Below are 22754 nucleotides of genomic sequence, written 5' to 3'. Positions count from 1 at the left end.
AGTTCCTTTGAGTGGTTGCTTTTGCTGCTTTTTTTAAATTTTCTTCTAATAAGACTTTATAGAAGTATAACATACACAAATAAAAATGCTAATATTTTAGGTATACAGCTCAATGAATTTTGGCAAATGAATGCATCCCTATAACCATTACCCAAATTGAGAGAGTATTTCTAGTGGCCCAGAAAGCCCTCTACCCCTTTCCAGCCAATCTCTACCTCAAAGACTCTTAAATTTTTTTAATGTTTTATTTATTTTTGAGAGAGACAGAGACAGAATGCAAAGTGGGTTAGGGGCAGAGAGAGAGGCAGACACAGAATCTGAAGCAGGCTCCAGGATCTGAGCTATCAGCACAGAGCCCGACGTGGGGCTCGAACCCACGAGCTGTGCAATCATGACCTGAGTTGAAGTGGGACGCTCAACCGACTGAGCCCCCTAGGGGCCCCCCTACCTCAGAGACTCTTAATGTCTACAGGTAGCAGGTGCACTTTTTCAATGGAGTCACAATTTTACTTGTTTCGGTCTACCTTCTTTAACTTCTCAAAATAATGTGGTTTTTTTTTTTTTTTTTGAGACTTATTCTGTTATTGTGTACTGCAGTGATTTGGTATTTTTTTAAATATACTATATTATATGAATATATCACAGTTTCTTTTCCATTTTCCTATTGATGGACATTTGTGTTGTTTCCTTCTGTTGTGTTTTGAAGAACCAATTAGGAGAGAGAGAGATGGATGGACTGAAAAATTAAGGTTAAAAAAAACATTGTTTTAAGAAAGGAAAAATAAACACATGACAGAAAACAGTACTTCAGGTTGTCACTTATAGCTGGCTAGCTGGTCCTGTTTCACCCTTGGATTTTAACATCCACTTCACCAAATTTGACCACAAAAGTCATCTGTTTGGAGTCTTATCTTCCCTCTAAATTTGTCCCTTGTGTTAAAAACTGAGACAAAAATGTCTTGGCCTAGAATATTAGAACCTGCTTCTTGCCCTTAGAAATTTTCCTAAGTGCTTTATTTTTTTTTAATTTAACTTCCTGTAAATAAAAAAAAAAAATGGAGAGACTTAGCAAAAGTGGGCAAGGACAACTGACTGACAAAAACTTTATTATTTAAAAAAAATGCTTTATTCTAGGAAGTTTGCCCATAGCTTGAATTAATTCAACTCAGCCACTCATTACGTGAGACCCAAGAATCAAAGTTTCCCCAGAATTATTCTGATGAAATTATGTTTGATATTTTTTATTTTACATTATGATTTCCTATAAAAAAAAAAGGTGAAAAGAACAGCGTGCACATTTCCAGTGGGTTCAAAATAAGTGTCAGACTGTCTTCCATTAAAGAACTTTGTTTTCCATATGCTAAGAGAAAAATTACAGAGCAAGGTTACAGGTCAGCACATGAAAGAAATATGTTTTCACAAAACCTTCGAAAAAAATGTGCCCTTAATTTGAATGAAATGTTCTAATCATTTACATAATATCATAGAATTTGATATTGATCTCAGAGAGCTTTAAAATTTTTTTTTCAACGTTTATTTATTTTTGGGACAGAGAGAGACAGAGCATGAACGGGGGAGGGGCAGAGAGAGAGAGAGAGAGAGAGACACAGAATCGGGAACAGGCTCCAGGCTCTGAGCCATCAGCCCAGAGCCCGACGCGGGGCTTGAACTCACGGACCGCGAGATCGTGACCTGGCTAAAGTTGGACGCTTAACCGACTGCGCCACCCAGGCGCCCCTCAGAGAGCTTTTAGAGAAGGTTTTTATGCTTGGGGACCACCCATCCCCAGAGGTTAGTTTCATGAGTTTCTTATGTTATTCTCACAAACAGCAGCTGTAAGCTCTACTGGACTAAAATAATAAATGTATAACAGGAAGTGATATGAAAAAGACTATGGATGCATTGGGAAGGTTCAGGGTGGATCAACCATTTCCTTCAGCCACTGGACACAGTGATGGGTGCATACCCGCTGCAGTCTTTACCCCACTTGTCTCTGACCTGAGGGTTTACTGTGGCCATCAGCACCCTGGCCAGCTCACCCAGAGGAAATAAATGTTCCAAAATTATGCAACAACCAGTCACTGAGTCATTGTGAGCCAAGCATGATGCCAGGCTCTGGGGGCACATTGTATGAGCAGTGAACAAAACAGACAAGACTGAGGGAAGCTAAGAATCTCCCTCATCTTTCAAACATAATGGAGGAGGAGAGAGGTGAACAGCCAGTTCAGTGTTTTTAAGAAAATTAAGATGTATGCAGCTTCATTTTGAGGTCTCAGTGTTTGCAACTAAAGAGAATATCCAAATGTATATTCTGAAGTGCCAAGGAAAGTGACTGTATACTACTAACTAAAATGTCCCTGAAAGGCCTAGAGAAAAAAATGCGTGTTAAGTCTTGAAACTGGGACAATGTGGGGAGGGGGGTATAAGGACTTAGGAAGCCAAACACAAGGAAGAAGAGAAGGCAAGAGTGAAAGGGTTTGTTTGAACTCTAGAGACCAGCAGAAAAACATCTGTAGGTTTGTGTGACCTTGGCGATAGCTCTCATGTGGGTCAGTGTTATTTCAATGTATGCACTAAAACTAGAGGGACAGAAATACAGACGGTTTGTGTTGTGATAAAATGCTTAAAGACGGTCATGTAGAAGAAGGAATCATATTTCATTCCAGTGGGCAATACAAAATCGGGCTTTGGGCTCAATCCTGAGAGGAGCTTTCTAAAATTCAAGGCATGTGAAAAAGGAGAGGATTCTTGAACTGTTGGATCCTAAGTCATTGGAGAGTCCAAATGGAAATCAGATGACCTCTTAAAAGGATTGTGAGAAGAAAATAGGACGAGATGATTATAAGGTTTCTTCCTAGGAAATTCTGAGCAGAAGAGTAAATATGAATTTAACAATCCATTCTCTGGAACTCTATGTGGAAGCAGTTATTTTTATTTTTCTTGACAGAACCAGAGTGTTTAACAATGTTTATTTACGTGTGTGTGTGTGTGTGTGTGTGTGCGCGCGCACATGCGCACGCACGCGAATCTAAACTGAATGTGCAAGGACTGTCACAGTATAGAATAATTTACTTCTGTAAGGAAAATAAAATTGAACTGTTGATACCAACTAACCAGGAAAGTTGGCAGAGAAAAGTTTGCAAGTGACTACATCCCTCTTACATAAAATAAAAAGAACCTGTGTGATTGTATAACCACACAGAAGGCATCATGGGAACCGAGTGTCCCAGTGACAGAGATTATATTTGTGTTTATCAGTATATGTTAATACTGGAATACGGGGACATGAGTGTGCTATAAATAAAATCAGGTCTGTTTATCAAGGAGCGAAGGTGTGGCCCTAAAGAGAGCAATACTTTATTACAGGAAATTAAATTTGCTGTTTATGACACCAGACCTTGTAAATACTCTCAACCCATAAATAATGTTACTCAGATTCTAAAAAGCCATATTGAAGGCTGTCTTACAGATTGCAATCTTGATTTTTCAAGGAAAAATATGTTATTGTTTTTCTTGTTTTTTTATTTGTTTCAAACAATCTTATTGGAACAATAATATTTTACATCTTTGAAAGCAGGAAAGGAAAGGGAAGAATGTTGACGTTTAAGGATTCTAAATGCAAGGCTTTAGATACCACAAAAATAGAAGATGCTCTCACGTTGAAAGGATTTATAAGTTTGTATGAAATTTAGAAGAATAATCTAATCATATGATGGCTGTCCACAGCTAGTTCCTCAGCTCAACATATAGGTTTTCTTCTTTATGTATGTGTTGTCCTCCTATTTATTCTAAACAAACATCTCTGTTAAAAATGTTAACCTTTTATGATTATGAAGGTAGCACAGGCTCCTTGTGAAAAGCTGGGGAGGAAGTACAAAGAATAAAAATCAATAAATAGTGCTAACCCACTACACATTGATAAACATTTCAGTCTATTTTTATGTGCGTTTATATATGTGTTGAGCGACACATATCACACATATATCCCATGTTGTGCACATTTTAACTCCAATGACCCTGCCGCTCAGATTAACAGGAAAGTATGGGGAAAGCACAGGGTGAAGATAGCAAGATGACATGAAAATACACAGGTAAATTCATGGGTCATGTTACAAATCTATATGGAAGAGCATTTCTCTGTGACTCAGTCTATAATATTTATTTGTTCAGCTGGTTCTACAGCTGGTGGAAATTTCTCCAAATGACGGATGACTCCCAATTTGGCCACCAGCTGAGGCTCTTTGTACCCCTCTCCCAACACAGACTAGATGGTTAGGGTGCACAGAGCTTTTTCACCTGCCTTCACACATTAATGTGTCTTAACTTGACATTTCCTTCATTTGACATCTTTTCTCTGGAATCCCTATGTCCCCGTCATCCATCTGGTGAATAACTCCCATATTTTAATGTTTATTTACTTTTGAGATTGAGAGAGATAGAGACAGACAGAGAAAGACAGAGAGATATGGAGACACAGAATCTGAAGCAGGCTCCAGGCTCTGAGCTGTCAGCACAGATCCCAACATAGGGCTTGAACTCATCACCTGTGAGATCATGACCTGAGCTGAAGCCACTCAACCCACTGAACCACCCAGGAGCCCCTCCCATATTTTAAAACTCAGCTTGAAGTGTTACTGTTTTCAGGAGACCCTTCCTGGCCCACACAGGTAGAATTGACTTTTCTCTCCACTCTTCTTGCAAAGACCTTACTCACAGCATCTGTAACACTTGGTCTCACACATATATGCAGCCATCTTCCCCTATACTCTGAGCCCCTCGAGTGTAGATGCACTTTTTACTAATATCTAGAATATGGGGTCAAGCATAGTGGTGGAAAATTAGTACTCAATAGATTTGTTAATTGAGTGAATTAATGAATGGATGCACAAATGTAGATTGATCGTGTAAACAAATATATATTTTTATAAAAATTATCTCTTTTAAGAATATATTGACCTATAGGAGCTTATGTGCAAATGTCAAATAACAGCGCATTGACCCTTGAATGACATGAGTTCAAAGTACATGGGTCCACCTATAAGTAGATTTTTTTTGATACATACAATACAGAACTGTAAATGTATTTCTTCTTTATGATGTTACTAATAACATTTTCTTTCCTCCAGCTTATGCTATTATAAGAATACAGTATATAATACATATGACATACAAAGTGTGTGTTAATTGACTGTGTTATCAGTAAGGCTTCCCATCAACAGTAGGCTATTAGTAAAGTTTGGGGAGAGTCAAAAGTTAAACACAGATTTTTGTCTGTGTGCGGAGTTAACAGCCATAACCCCCATGCTGTGCAAGGGTCAACTGTAATTCATAGACAACTCAGGTTATTTAAGAATCACATGAGGATCTACACAGAAAAAAATAACGGTCTGTTTCTTAGCAAGGGAGACAGGCTAGTTGTGTTCCAGAAATGCAAGGGAGACAGTGTGGTGGGTACTTTTCTCCAGTGAAGCCAAGCTCTTGGAAGAAGTAGCAGGGTGCAAAGAAAGGCCCTTGCACAAGACATCAGGAGCTATGGCGTCCAGGCCAGTTAGTTTATTAATGAACTCTTATTTAACTTACTAAATTAATTAATTTCCTTTGGCTTGAGTTTATTGATTAGTAAAATGGGGTTATTAAATTCAATCATCTCTAAAGTTACTCCTTATTCTAACTTTTAAAGATGGAAAAGAGGGATATAACATAACAAATTAAGATTTTAGTTCAAATCCATAAATAATTAGCACTGAGAAACAGGATGTAATTCTGATGCACATATAGTGATTTTCCATGTCTGTTGAGATTAGCAAAAATTCAGAGATCTGAGGACGTCCCCATGCCTCATACTTCTTTTCGTGCTCCAAGAGTAAGAGTAGCTTCCTTTAGAGAAGATAATGTTTTTAGAAAGTTTCCATGTCACCTGCCATGAGATGGTGGGAGTGGGGAAATGAGAGCAAGAGCCTAGAACCCAAGGCTATTCCTTTCTTATTCTCTTCCTCCCTTTGACTAACACTGATCCAGTACCTGTGTTGTGTGGGCATGTTCGAGGCTCTGAAGTCAGGAGCTCTGCATTGGGATGGCTGGGAGTGCTAAGGATCCAAGAGATCATCCCTGGAGGTTGAGAAGCTTGGAGTCGGTGGGCAGGAACTTTTGTTTTTCCTATTGAAGTATATTTGACACACAGTGTTATGGTAGTTTCAAGTGCAGAGCACAGTAATTTGACAAGCTTAAATGCTATGCTGTGCCCACAAGTGTAGCCACCATCTGTCTCCAGACAACGCTATCACAGTACCCTTCACTAGGTTCTCTACCTTTTATCCCCATGACTGGGGGGCATGAATTCACTGAGGGAAGGTCAAATGCCCCTTTCAAAGGGGCATGTCAAGGGGCACTTTACAGTCATGAAACAGAAGCTACAACAAATGTCAGAGAATGAGGATACCTGGTTTATTTCTGCCAAAGCATACCTAAAAAACAGAAAGCAGCATTTGAATATCTGTCTGACTCTTTCAGTAAGGCACCAAGGGCTAAAATGGAAACTTTGTAGTATAAACATTGTTAAATTGCTGTCTCCTGTCTATAGTCCAAGATGTCTGGCACGAACTAAGCTGTGACTTTTCCTGCTAGAACGAAATCTCTTGAGAGGATCTCTAAGCCTATTTTATGGAGGGATGAGCACTGGCCTGTGAGTGTGGCCTGAGCTGCCTTCTCCTTAGCCCAGCTGACTGCATCCAGGGAAAAAATAATTGTTTGAACGGTTCATCCCTGCCCATCGGGGAGAGATCCATTTGCTGATATGTCTTGGTGTTGCCAATTAGGCATAAAAATATGAAACCTGCAAAGCAGTGTATCTACTGGTTTTGACTCACAGCCAAAAACTTCTTGCAACCATTGTGCACCTCATCTCTGGAAACCAGTTTCAAAGCTCAGAGAGACTCACAGAAAGGGCAAAAGGGATGAAGTAGCAGGCAGAGAGAAATTTAGAGACCAGGGCCCAAAACTTTGCTTATGCAAAATTCTCCATTGTGTTCTGCCTGAGTTCTTTTTCTGAGATTCCTTTTTCCCTGTCCACATCAAGCTCAGGGAAATATTTGATTCCTTTAAAAATCTTTGACTTGAAGGATACCTTTTTCGTTTGTAGTTAGAGTCAAATCTACAGTTAAAGCAAATTCTTACCTAAGGAGCCAGTCTAAATTTCTACAAGGAAACAGCAATTATCTATTACCCCTACAGCCACATAAAAATGAAAATGGAATAGGGAAAAAAAAGGCTTTCAGAATCTATTTCCTTCATTTGGTGATAGCCTTAGGCTCCAAACCTCATCCTGCAGAGCATCACATGTCTGGCCTTAGTTTTATTCAGCTCGATTCCATGGCCCTAAATCTCATGAAAGGCATGATTTAAACTCAAGAAATTAAATTTTTCATGGATTTATGTGGGACTCAGAAAATGCATCCTCATAACCCACGGGGGAGCACAGTGGCTCTGTTTCAACAACATTTTTTTTTTCCCCTGAGAGATGCAATAATTAAAGTCATAAGAAATTCAGGTAAGCAGGTGGTATCAGAGAGGCGTGGCCAATGACAAGACATCATCCTGAGCAGGGAATAAAGCAAGTGAAATACAGAAGCAGACGGTAGTCAGAGATTCAATCAAGCAAACAGTTGGTATTAAGTGTATATATATACATATATATTCATATATATATGAAATATATATTCAATATATATATGAATATATATGAAATATATATGTATATATGTATATATATGAAATATATATATGTATATATGTATATATATATGAAATATATATATGTATATATGTGTGTGTGTATATATATATATATATATATATATATATATATATATATATGTCTTTACAGGACTGTAATTTAAAATCTGTCATTCTGGAGCAGTTATCCTGTCTGTGGTACTGGGGCTGGGTGGGTGATTGTCAAATGGTAGGCAGGGCTCTATTTCCATGTGCTTTAGATACAGGGTAGGTTTTGTAGACTGAATAATAGCCCCCAAATGTGTCTAAGTCCTAATTTATATAACTGGTGGTTATGCTAATTTATGTAGTAAAAGGGACTTTGCAATGTTGTTAAACTAAAGATTTTGAGACAGATTATCCCAAATCACCTGGGTGGGCCCAATGTCATCTTCATGAGAGGGAGGCAGGGGGATCAGAATCAATAGTAGGAGATGTGACAGCAGAAACAAGGAAGGACTGTGAACAGTGGAATGAAGTTCACCTCTAGAAAACAAAAAAAAAGCCAGCAGTCAGACTCTTTTCTCAGAGCTTCCATAAGGAACCAGTTCTGTAGACATCTTAAACCCAATGAGACTGATTGAAGACTTCCTAACTCTAGACCTGGGAGAGAATAAATGTGTGTTGTTTTGAGTAACTGACTTTATGGTAATTTGTTACGGAAACAATAGGAAACGTATAGGTTATTGAGGAAGATTCAAGGGAATAATTTAAGGATCTAAATTTTTAGTTCTTACATACTAAATAGGACGAGGCTCAAGAATATGGCATCGATTCATAACATTTTGTAGGTGCATTTTACTTTGGAAATTATTTTCACATGTGTCATCTTAGGAGGTAGATTATAAGATCAGAAGAGGATTCATGTAAACTTTTCCAGAAACCTAAGGCTTAAGATATTTAGCTAGACTTTCTAAAACTCTGAACACTAAGATGAGAACTGGTCCCAGAGTTCAGAACATGTACAGCAAAACTTAGAAGAAAGTGATTTCTGAGTTGTAAGAGGTTTTTGCCGGTGTTTAGAGTATGGTAGTTTCTGATGGACTTCCAGGTCATATGATTAAAGTGTATGCTTTGAGGGGCGCCTGGGTGGCTCAGTCGATTAAGTGGCCGACTTCAGCTCAGGTCATGATCTCACAGTTCATGTTTGAGCCCCTTCAGGCTCTGTGCTGAGAGCTCAGAGCCTGAAGCCTTCTTCGAATTCTGTGTCTTCCTCTCTCTCTGCCCCTCCCCTGCTTGTGCTCTGTCTCTCTCTCTCTCAAAAATAAAATAAAAACATTTTTTTAAAAAGTTAAAATGTATGCTTTGATACACTGGCTTTTACTCAATTATGTCTTCTCAGTCACTAAACTGTGCCAAAAATAGGGTAGCAAATTTTCATGTAATGATTTAAAAAAAAAAAAACAGAAAAAAATACACTTAAAAGTTTTCATGTTGGGATCAGAGTTGGTTTTTATTTATCATTTGTTTTTATGTTGCAATTATTTCTCAATGAGCATGTATAACTTTTATAGTCAGAAAACCTATTAATGGGTATTATGTACCCATTCTGTTATATTATTATTACTATTATTATTGCCTCCTTCTACACTTGTAGTTCTTATTCTTGCTTTAGACGAGGTCTCCTTAAGAACTGGATGAACACTGGGGCTCCTGGGTGGCTCAGTCGGTTAAGTGTCCAACTTCAGCTCAGGTCATGATCTCGCCATTCGTGGATTCGAGCCCTGCATCGGGTTCTGTGCTGACAGCTCAGAGCCTGGAGCCTGCTTCGGATTCTGTGTCTCCCTCTATCTCTGCCCCTACCTGCCCCCCTCTCTTTCTCTCAAAAATAAATAAACATTAAAAATATTTTTAAAAAAGAATTGGATGAACACTGTGAGCCAGTGGGCATAAAGTCCACTTGCATACCATCATTTTCCTTTTAGTATAAATTCAGGGGAATCACAGATAATACAAAATCCATCCATGAAACTGCTGAAAGTCCTCAGATCCCATATGAGTCCCCATTACTAGACTCGGTGCTGTGACAGAGACTTACGCTGTCAATAGCTGAGTGCTGGGTGGACATAGTGTGGTAGGAAAAGCAGGAGCTTAAGATCTGACTCCTCCACTTCCTACCAGCGTAAACACAGGACTCATTTAACACGTCAGGGACTTACCTTCCTCTTCTACTAAATGGAGATCAGGATACCTACTTCAATACATGGTAAAGCTCTTCACAGACTATACTGCAAATATTATTTCGGTGTTTTAAGAATTGAGAGAGATGTAGTCTTAATTTACATTTAAAGGATTATGACTAAAATCTATAAATATATCCTTAATTTCCACTCAACCATTATCGAAAATAATTCAAAAGTAAATTTAGAGAGATACTGCTCACTCTTAACGTGGTAATGAAACTAGTTTTCTAAGAGTCTTGAAGTTGATTCTTAGAGTTTGCAAGTCATTTTCCTTTGGAAAATAATTGCTTCATAATTCTTTTTGCCAGAGTGAGGAATCGAGTTATGTGTTTTTGAACACATGCTTGTGTGCATGTGTGTGTACATGTATACATGTGTGTGCAGACACACATGCTTATGTATGTGTTTAGCCTGTATATACTAAATACAAAGAACAAAATCAGTCTAGAGCAATTAATTGCTGTCAAAGTGGCCATTCTAATAATCATTGCACAGATATTGTTTACCATGTCAACTATAGGTAAGATTATATAATATATATAATATATGTATATATATATATTATATAATCTATGTGCACACAGAATCTTTGCACTGAGATTATAAATTCATGTTTATTTCTCAATTTTTTGGACATATTTTTTTCTTTTAAGATATTTGTCTTTAAAAAAACTAATTAACCGATATATTACTAAAATTAGTGTTATTATCATCTCCCACTACTTATTTAGAGTAAGGAAAGATATGTCCATATTCACAACTCTGAAATGAATGCTATGCACATTTTGGGTTTAATTTAATATAGAAGGCTGGAAGCCACTGAGAACATTTTTCCAATGTATTAGTCAGTTTTAAAAAAATACGCTAGATTTGTAAAGTTAAACCATCTGCTAGTATCAATCTGGTATTGCTTCTATAGGAAAGAATGTTCACAAGTTTTTGGTACCAATAGTTTTCACTTTTTCTTTATTGAATCAAAATATTAAGTGACAATAAAATTCCTTCCAGGTTTTTTTAGAAGATGAAAATCTGTTGCTTACTAGAAATAACTGTATCCAGCAAAATGCATCAGTAAGATTGTTCTAACATTAATGCAATCAGTTATTTCTTGAAAATTAATTTAAGATACTTTAATAACCACTTAGATTATTCTTTGAATCTAAAATAGAAGTCAATAATACTGTCACAGAAAAAAATATGATTTTGAATTTGAACTTTAATTAGTGGGTAGGTATTCAATCTTAATTAACTAGCTGGAAATGTGTCCCAAGTGCATCTTAACATTACTTTTTGATGTTCTTCCAAATGAGTAAAAAAGGAAGAGGGACATCAGTGTTGACTATATTATCAGAAATATCTTATACATTTTCAAATAGAACCCATTTATCCAGAAAAAAAAGGATAAAAACATAGATGCCAATATATCCTTTTTAACTCCACTTTAGCTCATCTCAAATTATTTTGCAATAATTTATTTGTGAAAAAATGTTGGGTCCTCATATTTTAATCCTTAATTTAGGAGATATTTAAAATGTCCACAAGTGATTGACTCACAAGGGAAACCATATGACAAAATGGAATGTGTCACTCACTGTATACAGATGATCAAATAAGTAAACAGGAAATATTTGGAGAATATTTTTCCACCCTATCTATCCCTCCAATTCAGACACACTGAGAAAAAAAGAAATTACAAGAAGAACAACAACAATAAAACCAAAGATGTTTTAGACTACAGGTGCTCTGAAGCACAGTCTGTTTTAAACAGAAGATGTGTGATGTCTAAGCAAAATATGGAATACAACAGGGTTATAAGAGTACAATTCTCATTTATAGAGTTATATGGTGCCATTATACCATACGTCATTGATTATAAAATGCAAATACACTATACGTATAAACATCTCTGAAACTGGTATACATCTTATCATGTATGGCATGGTATATTTCAGTAAAGCTTTGTCTTTTATTGTCATATTTAAAATAATAATGCATCCTAAAATCAATGGTTTTGCAGATTTGATGGATTTGGTTAAGTTGGAACAGTGGCTGTAGCAATGGCAGAAACAAAAGTAAAACAAAAATTTTACTTCATGAAAAATAGCATCTAATATAGATATCAAGGTCACAAAATATATTCTTTGGCCTTTTTTGTTTATTTAAAGTTGAAACAAACTCAAAAATTATGTACCGTTTTTTAAGTAAACCATTGGAACATAAGCAGCCTATGCAACAAAGTCACTTAGAGCTTAGCAAAAACTCGGAAGTCAGGAGGAAAAAGCACCATTGCTAATGAAATTAGTATTAATAAGACTAATTTTCTTGTTTATTTTGTTTATATACTTTCCTCCATTAAAATTCATTTACTTTTATATTTATAGATACTTCTGATAAATACATCCATAAATGTTTCTAATTTACAATGGATTACATGTATCAAGTTTGAAAAGGTGCATACTGTCAACTGGCAATGTGAAAGTGAGGAAGAAAATTGGGTATGGGAGGATGAGTCACAAAGATCAGTAGCACATTCTTATTTATGGCTGAGTACTATTCCATTGTGTATATATACCACATCTTCTTTATCTATTCCTCTCTGGATGGGCACTTGGGTTGCTTCCATATATTAGCTATTGTAAATAATGCTGAAATAAAAACAGGAGTGCATATATTTTTTCAAATTAGTGTATTTGTCATTTGGAGTAACATAGCTGGATCTAGAGGGTAATATGCCAACTGAAATAAGTCAGTCAGAGAAAGACAAATACCATATGATTTCACTCATATGTGGAATTTAAGGAAAAAAAACAAAGAAAAAAGAAAGACACACACAAAAAAAACAAACTCTTAAACATAGGGAACAAAATGGTGGCTGCCAGAAAGGAGGTGGGTGGAAGGATAAGTGAAATCAATGAAGGGGATGAAGAGTATACTTACTGTGATTTACAGAATTGTTAAATCACTATATTGTACACCTGAAAGATAACACTCTGTGTTAATAATACTGGATTAAAAAAAAAGATCACTAGAACAGTTCTCTCCAGTTCAAGTAGAATCAGTCTCATATCTTTCAGTAAAGCACAAGGGTATCCCTGTTAGAATTCAGAATTCAAACTACATGTCATCATAGATTGAGTCTAAGTCATCAAGCAAAAGCTAAAGTACTCACTGTGTATCCTTTTTATGGTGTTGAGATTATGTGTAATCCAGATAGAATTTTAGATACCTTGGTGCTTAAAGAGATCAAGTACCACAGAGTAATTCATCCCTGACAGCCTAGGATAAGCATGATTCCTATTCCTCTTATTTGGTAATACCTATCTATGTATCCAACTCCTTAATTCTTTCAATAAACAAATATTTACTGAGTGCCTACTCTGGTACCATCTTAAGCGCTAGATAATGTGACAGACAAAAGAAACAAAATATATTCCCTCATATATTTCAAAGTAGCAAGACAGTCCAAATTAACAAGGAAATATATAGAATTTTATAAAGGTATAAATGCTGTGTAGGCCATAAAACAGAGAAAGGAAGAGATGGACTGTGTTATTTTACATAGATTTGTAAGAGAAGAGCTCATGTGAAAAGATACTATGTGAGCAAAGAATTGAGGGGGTTGAAAAAGTCAGATGGAAGAAAAAGTATAAAAGTCCTGCTATAGGATAGGAGCATGCCAGGTGGTGTGAGGAACAGGAACTGGTGAATGAAGAAAGTGAAAGAAATTATGTCAGAGAACAAGTGAAGGCAGATGTGGAAACAAATCATATGGGATATTGTAGGCACCATGAGGTCTTTGGTTTCTGTTGAGGTGTAAGATTTTGAACAACGATGTGATAAAATCTTACTCATATTTTCAACACTTTGGCCACAGTGTTGAGGGCATATCAAAGAAGAGCAAAAGTGGATCCTAGGAGACCAGTTAGGTTGCTTTTATAATAATCCAAAAGATGATGGTGGTAGGTAGTAGTGGAGACAGTGGTAGGAAAGGAGAAGTGACGATATTTTGAATGTATTTTGAAAATAGACTGAGTAGATTTTTCTGAGCAATTACATATGGCATATGAAAGAAAGAAATTATATTGGTATGATGCCAACATTTTTGACTTGTGGAACAAGAAGAATGGAGTTGTCATTCCACAGATAGGGAAGATTGGAGAAGAACACGTTTGAGAAGGAAGACTGAGAGTTTAATCTTGGCCTCATTAAGCATGAGATGCCTGTGAGACCTCTTATTAAAGATGGAAAAAGTGAAGAAGGGAGTGATGAAGAGTTATTACCAATAGCTACTATATGTTGACTTTCCTGTGTGACAGGCACACTCTAAGTGTCTTACATAATGTTGCCATTGAATTCTCATAATAACCTTATTGTGTTATTATGACAGAAGAGGGAAGTGACACTTAGAGAGGCTTAAATGAGTTGCTCAAGGACACACAGTCAAGCCTATGATTGCCTTATTCCAACTGTGATTTTAGCAACTGTTTCATATTATATTCTAGGTAGAGGGAACAATGTATGCAATGTAGAGAGGTCAAAGGGAGCATGAGATCTTCAGGAGACCTCCAATCACAGGGAAGATATTTGAATAATTACCTTCTCATGAATGACTGCTTCATAATTCTTTACAGCTTTGGAATTGTGTTCTCATAGCCACACATTAATCTCTATGAGGACGGGAAATGATTTTATTATCAGTATTCATTGGGTGGGGAAATGGCTTTATAGGGCCAAGCTCACAAATTTAGTCAATTACACACTAAGATTTGAACTCACACTTGTCTCTCCAAAACTTATATATATATATATATATATATATATATATATATATACACATACATACACTGAATACTTTAAATCTTATTATGAACCCATTTAGGACATGAAGAAATACAATCGAAAATACATATAATTTTATATTGAAAAAAGCATGGAAATTGGAAAATAATTTACAAGATAGGAATGAGTGATCTGGAAAATAATAATAATTTACAAGATAGGAATGAGTGATCTGGAAAATAATAATGATAAAAAGAGCTATCATTTTTGAGCACCTTAACAGTGTCAGACACTGTACTAGGATCTTTACATTCATTTACTAACTTTGATCTCACAAGAGTTTAAAAGGAGATTCTATTATCATTTCAATTTTCGAGATGAAGAAACTGAGGCTGAGAGAGACTAAGGCAACATACTAGAGGTCATTATACACCCGGGAAGTAGCAGAGTTAGGAAATGAACCAAGACTGTGAAATCAGAGTTTAGACTCCTGACAGCCTGGTCAGAAGCCACTCTACCTAGAAGGTACTTTTGTTTGTTTTTACAAAGTCAAAGGTGAAATTAATAACTCCGGGGGGTGGGGGGAGGGTGGTTCTCATGAATGAGAAATCATTTCCTGAATTAGAGCAAGATATGAATTTGTATTCACCCTCCCAGAAAGGGTTTTCACCCTAGCTTTGCACACACTTTTATCACAGCTTAAAACAGCAGATGGCTCTCTTGCGTTTTCTTTCCCTTACCTCCTTGATCTGTAAACAACTAAACAGCGTTTTGGGGAGGTAAAAGAAAAACACAGGGACTAAGCTAAAGGACCTTGATTATCCCAATGTTGCCTCCACCCCAAGCTCCCTTAAAACAGGAAACCACACACACACACACACACACACACACACACACACACAAAGGCTCTGTGAAATTCACAGTCTGCATAGACGCCCCGAGTCTGAGGACCCTGCGGTCCCCCACGCTGTGCCAGGGCGGAAAGCATCAGGAAAGAAAGAGTATTTCTCGTTATCAAAGAGCTGAAAGGCTTGATGCTACGAGGAGTGTTATTAATGTTAGTGGAAGCTGTGAGGATTAATTTCCTTTCCACCTTGGAAAAAAAAAAAAAAAAGGTGGAAAGCTGCTTTTAAGAGAGGAGAGTATCAGAGACTCTCCTCGCCAGCCAGCGCTCCTCACTCAGGGGAAGTTGCTTTTGCTAAGAGAGCCACCCCAGGGCCGGGTCAGGATCTCTGTCCGCGGTGCTGAATCGCAGCCTTATCCGGAGGGTACTGAACAGTGAAAGGAGGGGTCTGAAGGAGCCAAAAAACCGACCTCCCAATTAATTACCCAATCCAAAGAGCTGGGGAAAAGACTGCATTATAAGAAAATGCCTGGAAAGGAAATCATTAACACAGATATAATAAGAAGAAGCTTAATCTTAATCTGTCCAAATTAATATAGCAGACACATATGTCATAGGGTAAAAAAACCTTTCAAGGCAAACTAGATTATGTTGTACTAGATGTAAGAGGTCACTGTACTTAACGTTTTGCTTCTTTGAAAAACTGGCCACTTGCTTTAGATAAATATGTTTATTTTAATTGTAAAGTCATTTGGAAATTCCAATCTATAAAGTCTGAAATGTCCAAATGACCTTTCTTCAATAATGTAAGGCAGGAGTACCTACTCTTTATGTTCATTGGTATTTATTTCAGTGAATTTTTAAAAAGACACACTTAAATAGCCATTCTTTGCAGAATGACCCTTTCTTTTTTAGCAGGAATGTGGCAAAACAACATAAATACACACTTAGTGAAAATATAAGAACGCAGACACTAAAACAGAAAACAAAGTGGTAGAGACAGAGCAAAATAGTTAAAACACCTCTTTACTTTTACTATCTCATGGGTTTTACGGTTTACAAATTTCTGGCAAAATTACTTCTGCTTATTCCTTTTAATAATTGTGGTTGTTTTGTAGATATAACACAGCAAGGTTTTGAAAATGAGCTTACAGAGTATGTTCTTAAATGTTAAATATGATATACATCATCCTAAAGCCAATGATAATTGCATTGGACTCAAATCTACACACTTCCTTTAAATTTTCTTCCACCAAAGAAACTTACTAGTTAATGTGGAGTAAATGCAATGAGTAATAGATGAGAACTAATTGCTTACATGGAGAGGTTGTGGATAAGTTCTATAGAGCAGAAGGTGTCTAGTCTGTAATCAACCCTGGGATGAGCTTCTCCCACTTGCCTGGTTGCAAGTCTTTGTGGGACTTAACTGCCTATTCCTGAGACAAAGAGAACGTGTGTGTTGGTCCAGAACTGTTCCTAGGACTGCTTCCAGAGTGTGCCTCTCCTCTCTCCAGCTCTAAACAGTCACCAGCGAAGTGATTGTTAAAAGTCTCTTGATTACCAGATGAATCTTCTTTCTTCCATCCTTCCTAACACTGGATTGTGAGAAGTCTAGTTTTTGCATTTCTTTTCTTTACCTTCCTGTAATGACAAAGCCAAACAGCTTAAAGGGAAGAGGAAAAGGTACTAAACCACAGGAGCAAATTCTACACTTGGCTCTGTCACTCCGAGTGTATCCTAGAAACCACAGATCTGTATTCATCCAAGCATGAAGTGTTTCTCTCTCAACCTTCCTTCCTAGGGTGCCCTCCACTTGCTCCCTTCCTCTTGGACCTTTATATTTTCAGTTATCCAAGACAGAACACTGCCAGGACACAGACAGGAAGTCAAGGGGAGGAGGCAGCAGCTGTTGTATTTGAATTTCAGACACAGTTCATATGGCTTCGCTCCCTGACAGAGCTTCTCTACCCGGGGACGCCAAAGACAACAGCTCAAATTGGAGTGTTCCTCAGTCTGGCTGCTTTTTGTTGTCCCTGGAATACTGTGACACCGTCCCCCACCCTTAATATTTCTGCGGTGACTTCTTCAGTGTGCTATCGGGCAATTATCCTCTCCAGCTGCTGCTTTGTAGCAGCTACAGCGGCTGGCATCTCTGAGTGCTAGAGAGCAAATTTGGGAAAGGGGTCTTTCCATACGTACAACCTTAGCATAGCTTCTCACCTTCCCCACCCCCCTCCTTTTTGCTCGGTGTTATGGTCTCAAAATGACAGCAAGAGGGAGAGTCCAGCAAGTTTGGGTAGACTGGATAAGGAGTGGAGGCGCCTCCCTCCTCGGGACACACTCTCCTCCCTGCTTCCTCCTCCTCCTTCCTGGGGTGGAGGGGTTTCGGCGCTGAAGGGATTAGCAGGGAGGGCGGAAACCACCTCGCCCTCCAACCGCAGCCCAGAGTTTCTGGGGACCAGGAGACACGTTAAGATTCAGAAGCCCTGGCCAAGCCGCGGAAGCCTCGGAAACCTGCGAGTTTCATCTAAGAAAAAGCGCACCGATATTCCTTCAACCCCACCTGCTCTGGCTCAGCCTCTTAGCACCCCACCCCCCTGGAATCCATTTTAGCTTTCTATTATTATTATTATTATTATTATTATTATTATTATTATTATTTAAATCAGTACTATATATATATATATTTTTTTTTTTTCTTTCTTTCTGAAGAAAGACATAGGAGGGGAACGGGAGGGGGGTGTAGTGGGGTGGGAACGAAGCGCTTTGATTAGAGATCTCCGGGGAGAAGATTGCTCTCCCCAGATGCTGATTTCCAAAGCACTTGACAATCACCGGCAGAACCCGAGAGCGGGAGGCGGCGGCGGCACCGGCGGCACCGGCCGGGGGGCAGCGCAAGCCCAGCGCTGAGTCCTGCCTAGCCTGCCCTAGACGGACGCACGCGCCGAGACCCGGCCGGGACCTGCCCTCCATCCCGTGCCCTGGAAGAAGGCAGCGGGCTCTACCTCCAGCCCGGGAGGGGGGCGAGGCAAGAAGGCAGTGCGAGTGGCAGTGGCGGCCCCCGAGAGGGCTCCGGCGGCGCGCGGTGAGAGGCGGTGCCCGCAGCCCCGGCCCCACTCCCGGCTCCGACGCGGCCGGGAGGCGGCCGACACGACCTCGGCTCCCGGGGCTCGCCCCGCCGCGTCCCGGGGGCACCTGCGCGCCCGGCCCGGCGCTCCGCGGAGAGGGCGATGGGTCCGAGTCGGGACTGAGCGCCCCTACCCCTCTCCCCAGCCCCTCGGGCCTCTTCCCCCCGCCTCGTCCAGGGCGAGCCGCCGTCTGCGCCGCCCTTTCCCTCTCCCGTGTCCCCAGCTCCCCTTCCCTCGGTCCCCTCCCTCCCCGGACCCATTCCCGGGGCCACCATGGCCGCGGCCATCGCCAGCGGCTTGATCCGCCAGAAGCGGCAGGCGCGGGAGCAGCACTGGGACCGGCCGTCTGCCAGCAGGAGGCGGAGCAGCCCCAGCAAGAACCGCGGGCTCTGCAACGGCAACCTGGTGGATATCTTCTCCAAAGTGCGCATCTTCGGCCTCAAGAAGCGCAGGTTGCGGCGCCAAGGTCTGTGTGGGTCACTGTTGGGAGGTGCGCCCCCGGATCTCTCCCATCTCCCCACCTGCTTGGGGCCTCTTCGGGCTCCCCCTTCCCTCCCTCCGTCTCTCAGTGCCCCACACCCCCTAAGTCCCCTTCCGAGCGCTCCGAGCGCCTTCCGCCTGCCCGTGGGAGCTGGGAACCTGCTCTCAGGCAACCTGTAGCCACTGAAAACCCCGCCAGGAGCCGGCAAGTTGGCCCGCTCTTCGCCGGCTGCCTCTTGCTCCCCGAGTCTCATGTGGGCTGGCTTCCAGGGAGAATCTTTCTACTCTGGGGGGTCTTGGCTTCCCCCGGGGATATAACGTCTGAGTCTAGAATGCTAGGGAAAGATCTCCGCAGCACCTCGGGGTCTCGCTGGCTGCTTCCAGTCTGATCCGAGGGGTCATGAATTTGTGTGTCTGGCCTCACTTGGCCTCCCAGCTCTCCTGGAAACATCCTAGGGTCCCAGACCTTGGCGAAATGTGGCGATCTCCACCGCGCCCTCCGCAGGGGCCGGTGTCTGAGAAGTGAGTAGAGGGTGTGTGTGAACTAAGGGCTGGTTCAATTGAGATTTACCCAAACGCTGCTAAGCGGGCAGCACTGAGCGCGCTGAAGCCTGAGGTCACATCTTGGGATGCGGAGAGGGGCGCAGCGTGAGGAAGAATGAGCCCGAATTGGGGAGGGGGGTTGGTGAGGTACACACATCCCTAACATGTTTCAGTTTAAATTCAAGGACTCACGAATTATACATGAGGCAAAACAAGCGGCTACTACATACAGATGACTAGAATAGTTGCCTTACTATACATCTTTTTTTTTTTTTTTTTTTTTTTCCGAGAAACAGCTAGTGCCCAGCATGACCTGCTTTTGCTGCTGTAAAATGTCAGGGTCTGAGAAGGCAACTTAGGAGCCGGAGCCCCGCGGCTTTTGTTCATCTCTGCTTGCTTCCACATCCAGTTGCTAAGGGCGATTGTTTTGAGACTATGTGGGGTGTTCTGTGGGAGAAATGGGGTTTGCTTGCTTTTCATAACTAAGGGGGCTTGGCAGGAAACATCGAAGAATATATTTACATTAATAGGAGTATATGTTTGCCCAGCACGTTATATTCCTGGTGCCCAGCTGTATTTGTTTTAAATACCCTGTTGTTCCAAACACAGGGGACAGAAGCATATGTTTTACATGTGTATCCATGTGTGTGTGTGTGTGTTCTACACATTTGCAAATTTATGACCAAAAGTTTTAATGCTTGTTTGTTTTTCTTTTTTTTTTTTTTTTTTAAGGCCATAGCTATATGGTTTTAAAGGACAAGAGCTTATCATGACATTGGAAATTGGAGATTATTTCCTCTTAGAATCAAACTTAAAAGGCAAACATTGGAGGAAAATTAGAACGGCAGTTCTAAGGGAGATAAAATTATACAGATATAATACCTAATTGCATAAATATAATACGACTTAATGAAGTATTTGGGGACAATATTTTCAAATGAGTGTAAAAGCTATTAAGAAAAATGGGTTTTAATTTTCCACTTTAGCCTAGAGCCTTATCCAGCAAACCTTTGTATTATAAGAGCAACTCAGTTGTTCTAAATATTGTTGATCCATGAAGGGTCACATTATCATGACTTAGAGTGTTTGCTTTGCCCCCCTTTTTAAATCAGATTATGTTTTAGAACACAGTTTTCACCAGGTAGAGCTCCAAATATGCCATCTACTTGAAGTAAATAAAACTATTCTCTTCTAAATAAGATTACTCTGATATAAACAATGATTAAAACTTACTGTGTCTTCTTTAAATATACAACCAGCAGATAATTTTATAAATATGGACAATACATGTTTTGTCATAGTAATGAAGGAGGGTGTGCTTTACGCTTCTGTATTATAAGATGGGGATATACTTTTTTTCCAGGTATGGGAAGATATCTGAGTTTCCTAATGGTCTGTTATACCATTTCAACCCTGACTGCTCTCTTGGTATTCATGAGTTCAAAATGATATGCGTGCATCAATGATCTGTAAGAAAAACATATTTGAGGTCACTTTTGCTCTCTTATTTTCCATGGGAAAATGGAACAGAAGATAGGCTAAAAAGAAATGTGATCAACCCCTTTCCTTTTATTCTCTTTATATTTCTCATATATAAAGAAATATATTCTCTTGTGAAGAAAAATATAGATATATTCCTGGAACATCAAACATTAATTTGTTATTACTAATTTAAGCAAAATCAATATTAAAAGTTTATATTATATAAATTATATATTGATATATAATTATATGATTTTATATTACATATAACCATAACTATATATGTGTATGTGTGTATATATATATATATATACATATATATATATATACACACATATATATATATTTGTTTCATTATTTAATTAAATGATCTTTAAGAAAATATTTTTAAGCAAAGTTACCTTTACCTCCAAACTCACTCTTTGAGTAAGAATTGCCCTCAGGAAATTTTAAAAATCTGATTTGTTCATTTAAAGATACCACTTTTAGGTACAACAATTTCATATATCTTCATACTGAAATGTCATTGATCTGACAAAGAGTTATTGAATCTTCTTAATATGTCAGGTTCTGTTCTAGGTGTTCTGTATAGAGCAATGAGTAGAAAAAATGAAGTCCCTTCCATCATGGAGGTTACAAATATGGGGTAGAAAGTCATTGCATATGGAAAGGAACAAATTAATAAGAAATTAGGAAATTGAATGTCCTATAAAGAACAAAGAGGGCTGAGGTGGAGGCTTCAGGGCCAAGGGAGGTGGAGAGAAACTTGATTAGATCAAGTATGCAGGGTGGGCCACACTGAGAACTCCAGGTTGAGAGCTGACATCTGAGAAGAACAATGGAAGCCACTGAGTTGGGGCTTCGAGAGAAGCAGAGGAGGTATAGACACTAAGTACACTGTCATCTTGTATTGTAGGCCATTTTGGCTGAAGTTTACATTTCGACAGGTAAATTCAAATACGTTTGACATGTTGGCAAACAGAATAAAAAATTGCTCTACATTTTGTGTTTTGAGAAGAGTAATAGACATATATATCTTAAATGTAGGGACTTTTTTCCCTTTTCATGCTTTTTAAATTAGGAATTTATTTAATATAATGATATGGCTTATATTTACTTATGTGTTTTTATTTTAGCTCTTTCCCCCACTCTGATCATCTCCACCCCCCCCCACCCCCCCCCCCCCCCCATGGAAGGGTCATTTTTGTACCAATTGAGTACCTGTTGTACCATTTTGTCCTCTTGTAAAGGACAGGAATTTACAAGATGGCTTTGGTGATTGTGTGGGAACCCTGAGTACCCCACCTTTCCAAATTCATCTCTCTACCTTCCTTACCTCCATAGACTCCAAACACCTTTCAAAGTTCCCAAAATTAGCCACATGCTTTCAAATCCCTGTTCTTTTGTTTGTGCTTTACTCTGTGTATAGAATCTTCTGTCTTCTATTTTCACCTGTTGAAATTGTCTCCATTTCTTAAAGCTTAGAGAAAATGCCATCACCTCTAAGAAGTCTTCCTTCATTGTGGTGAAGTAAGAATACTCCTC

General features: G+C 39.2%; 1 protein-coding gene across 4 annotated transcripts in view; it reads left to right on the top strand.

Annotated features, from left to right (window-relative positions):
• The window catches only part of FGF14 (fibroblast growth factor 14), a 621907-nt gene that overhangs the window by 426469 nt on the left and 172684 nt on the right, over window positions 1–22754 (top strand). Inside the window, exon 1 of one of the 4 annotated variants that reach the window (XM_045481434.1) lies at window positions 18923–19170. The exons of the other annotated variants lie outside the window; for them this stretch is intronic. Coding sequence (XP_045337390.1) covers window positions 18978–19170 — 193 coding nt within the window. The 5' untranslated portion in view covers window positions 18923–18977. Of the gene's footprint in view, window positions 1–18922; window positions 19171–22754 lie in introns of those variants that run through there. 4 annotated transcript variants of the gene reach the window in all.

Source organism: Leopardus geoffroyi, chromosome A1, assembly GCF_018350155.1.
Source record: "Leopardus geoffroyi isolate Oge1 chromosome A1, O.geoffroyi_Oge1_pat1.0, whole genome shotgun sequence".
Classification (NCBI taxonomy): Eukaryota; Metazoa; Chordata; class Mammalia; order Carnivora; family Felidae; genus Leopardus; species Leopardus geoffroyi.
Note: the sequence above shows the minus strand (reverse complement) of the source record. Positions and strands in the feature narration are given on the sequence as shown.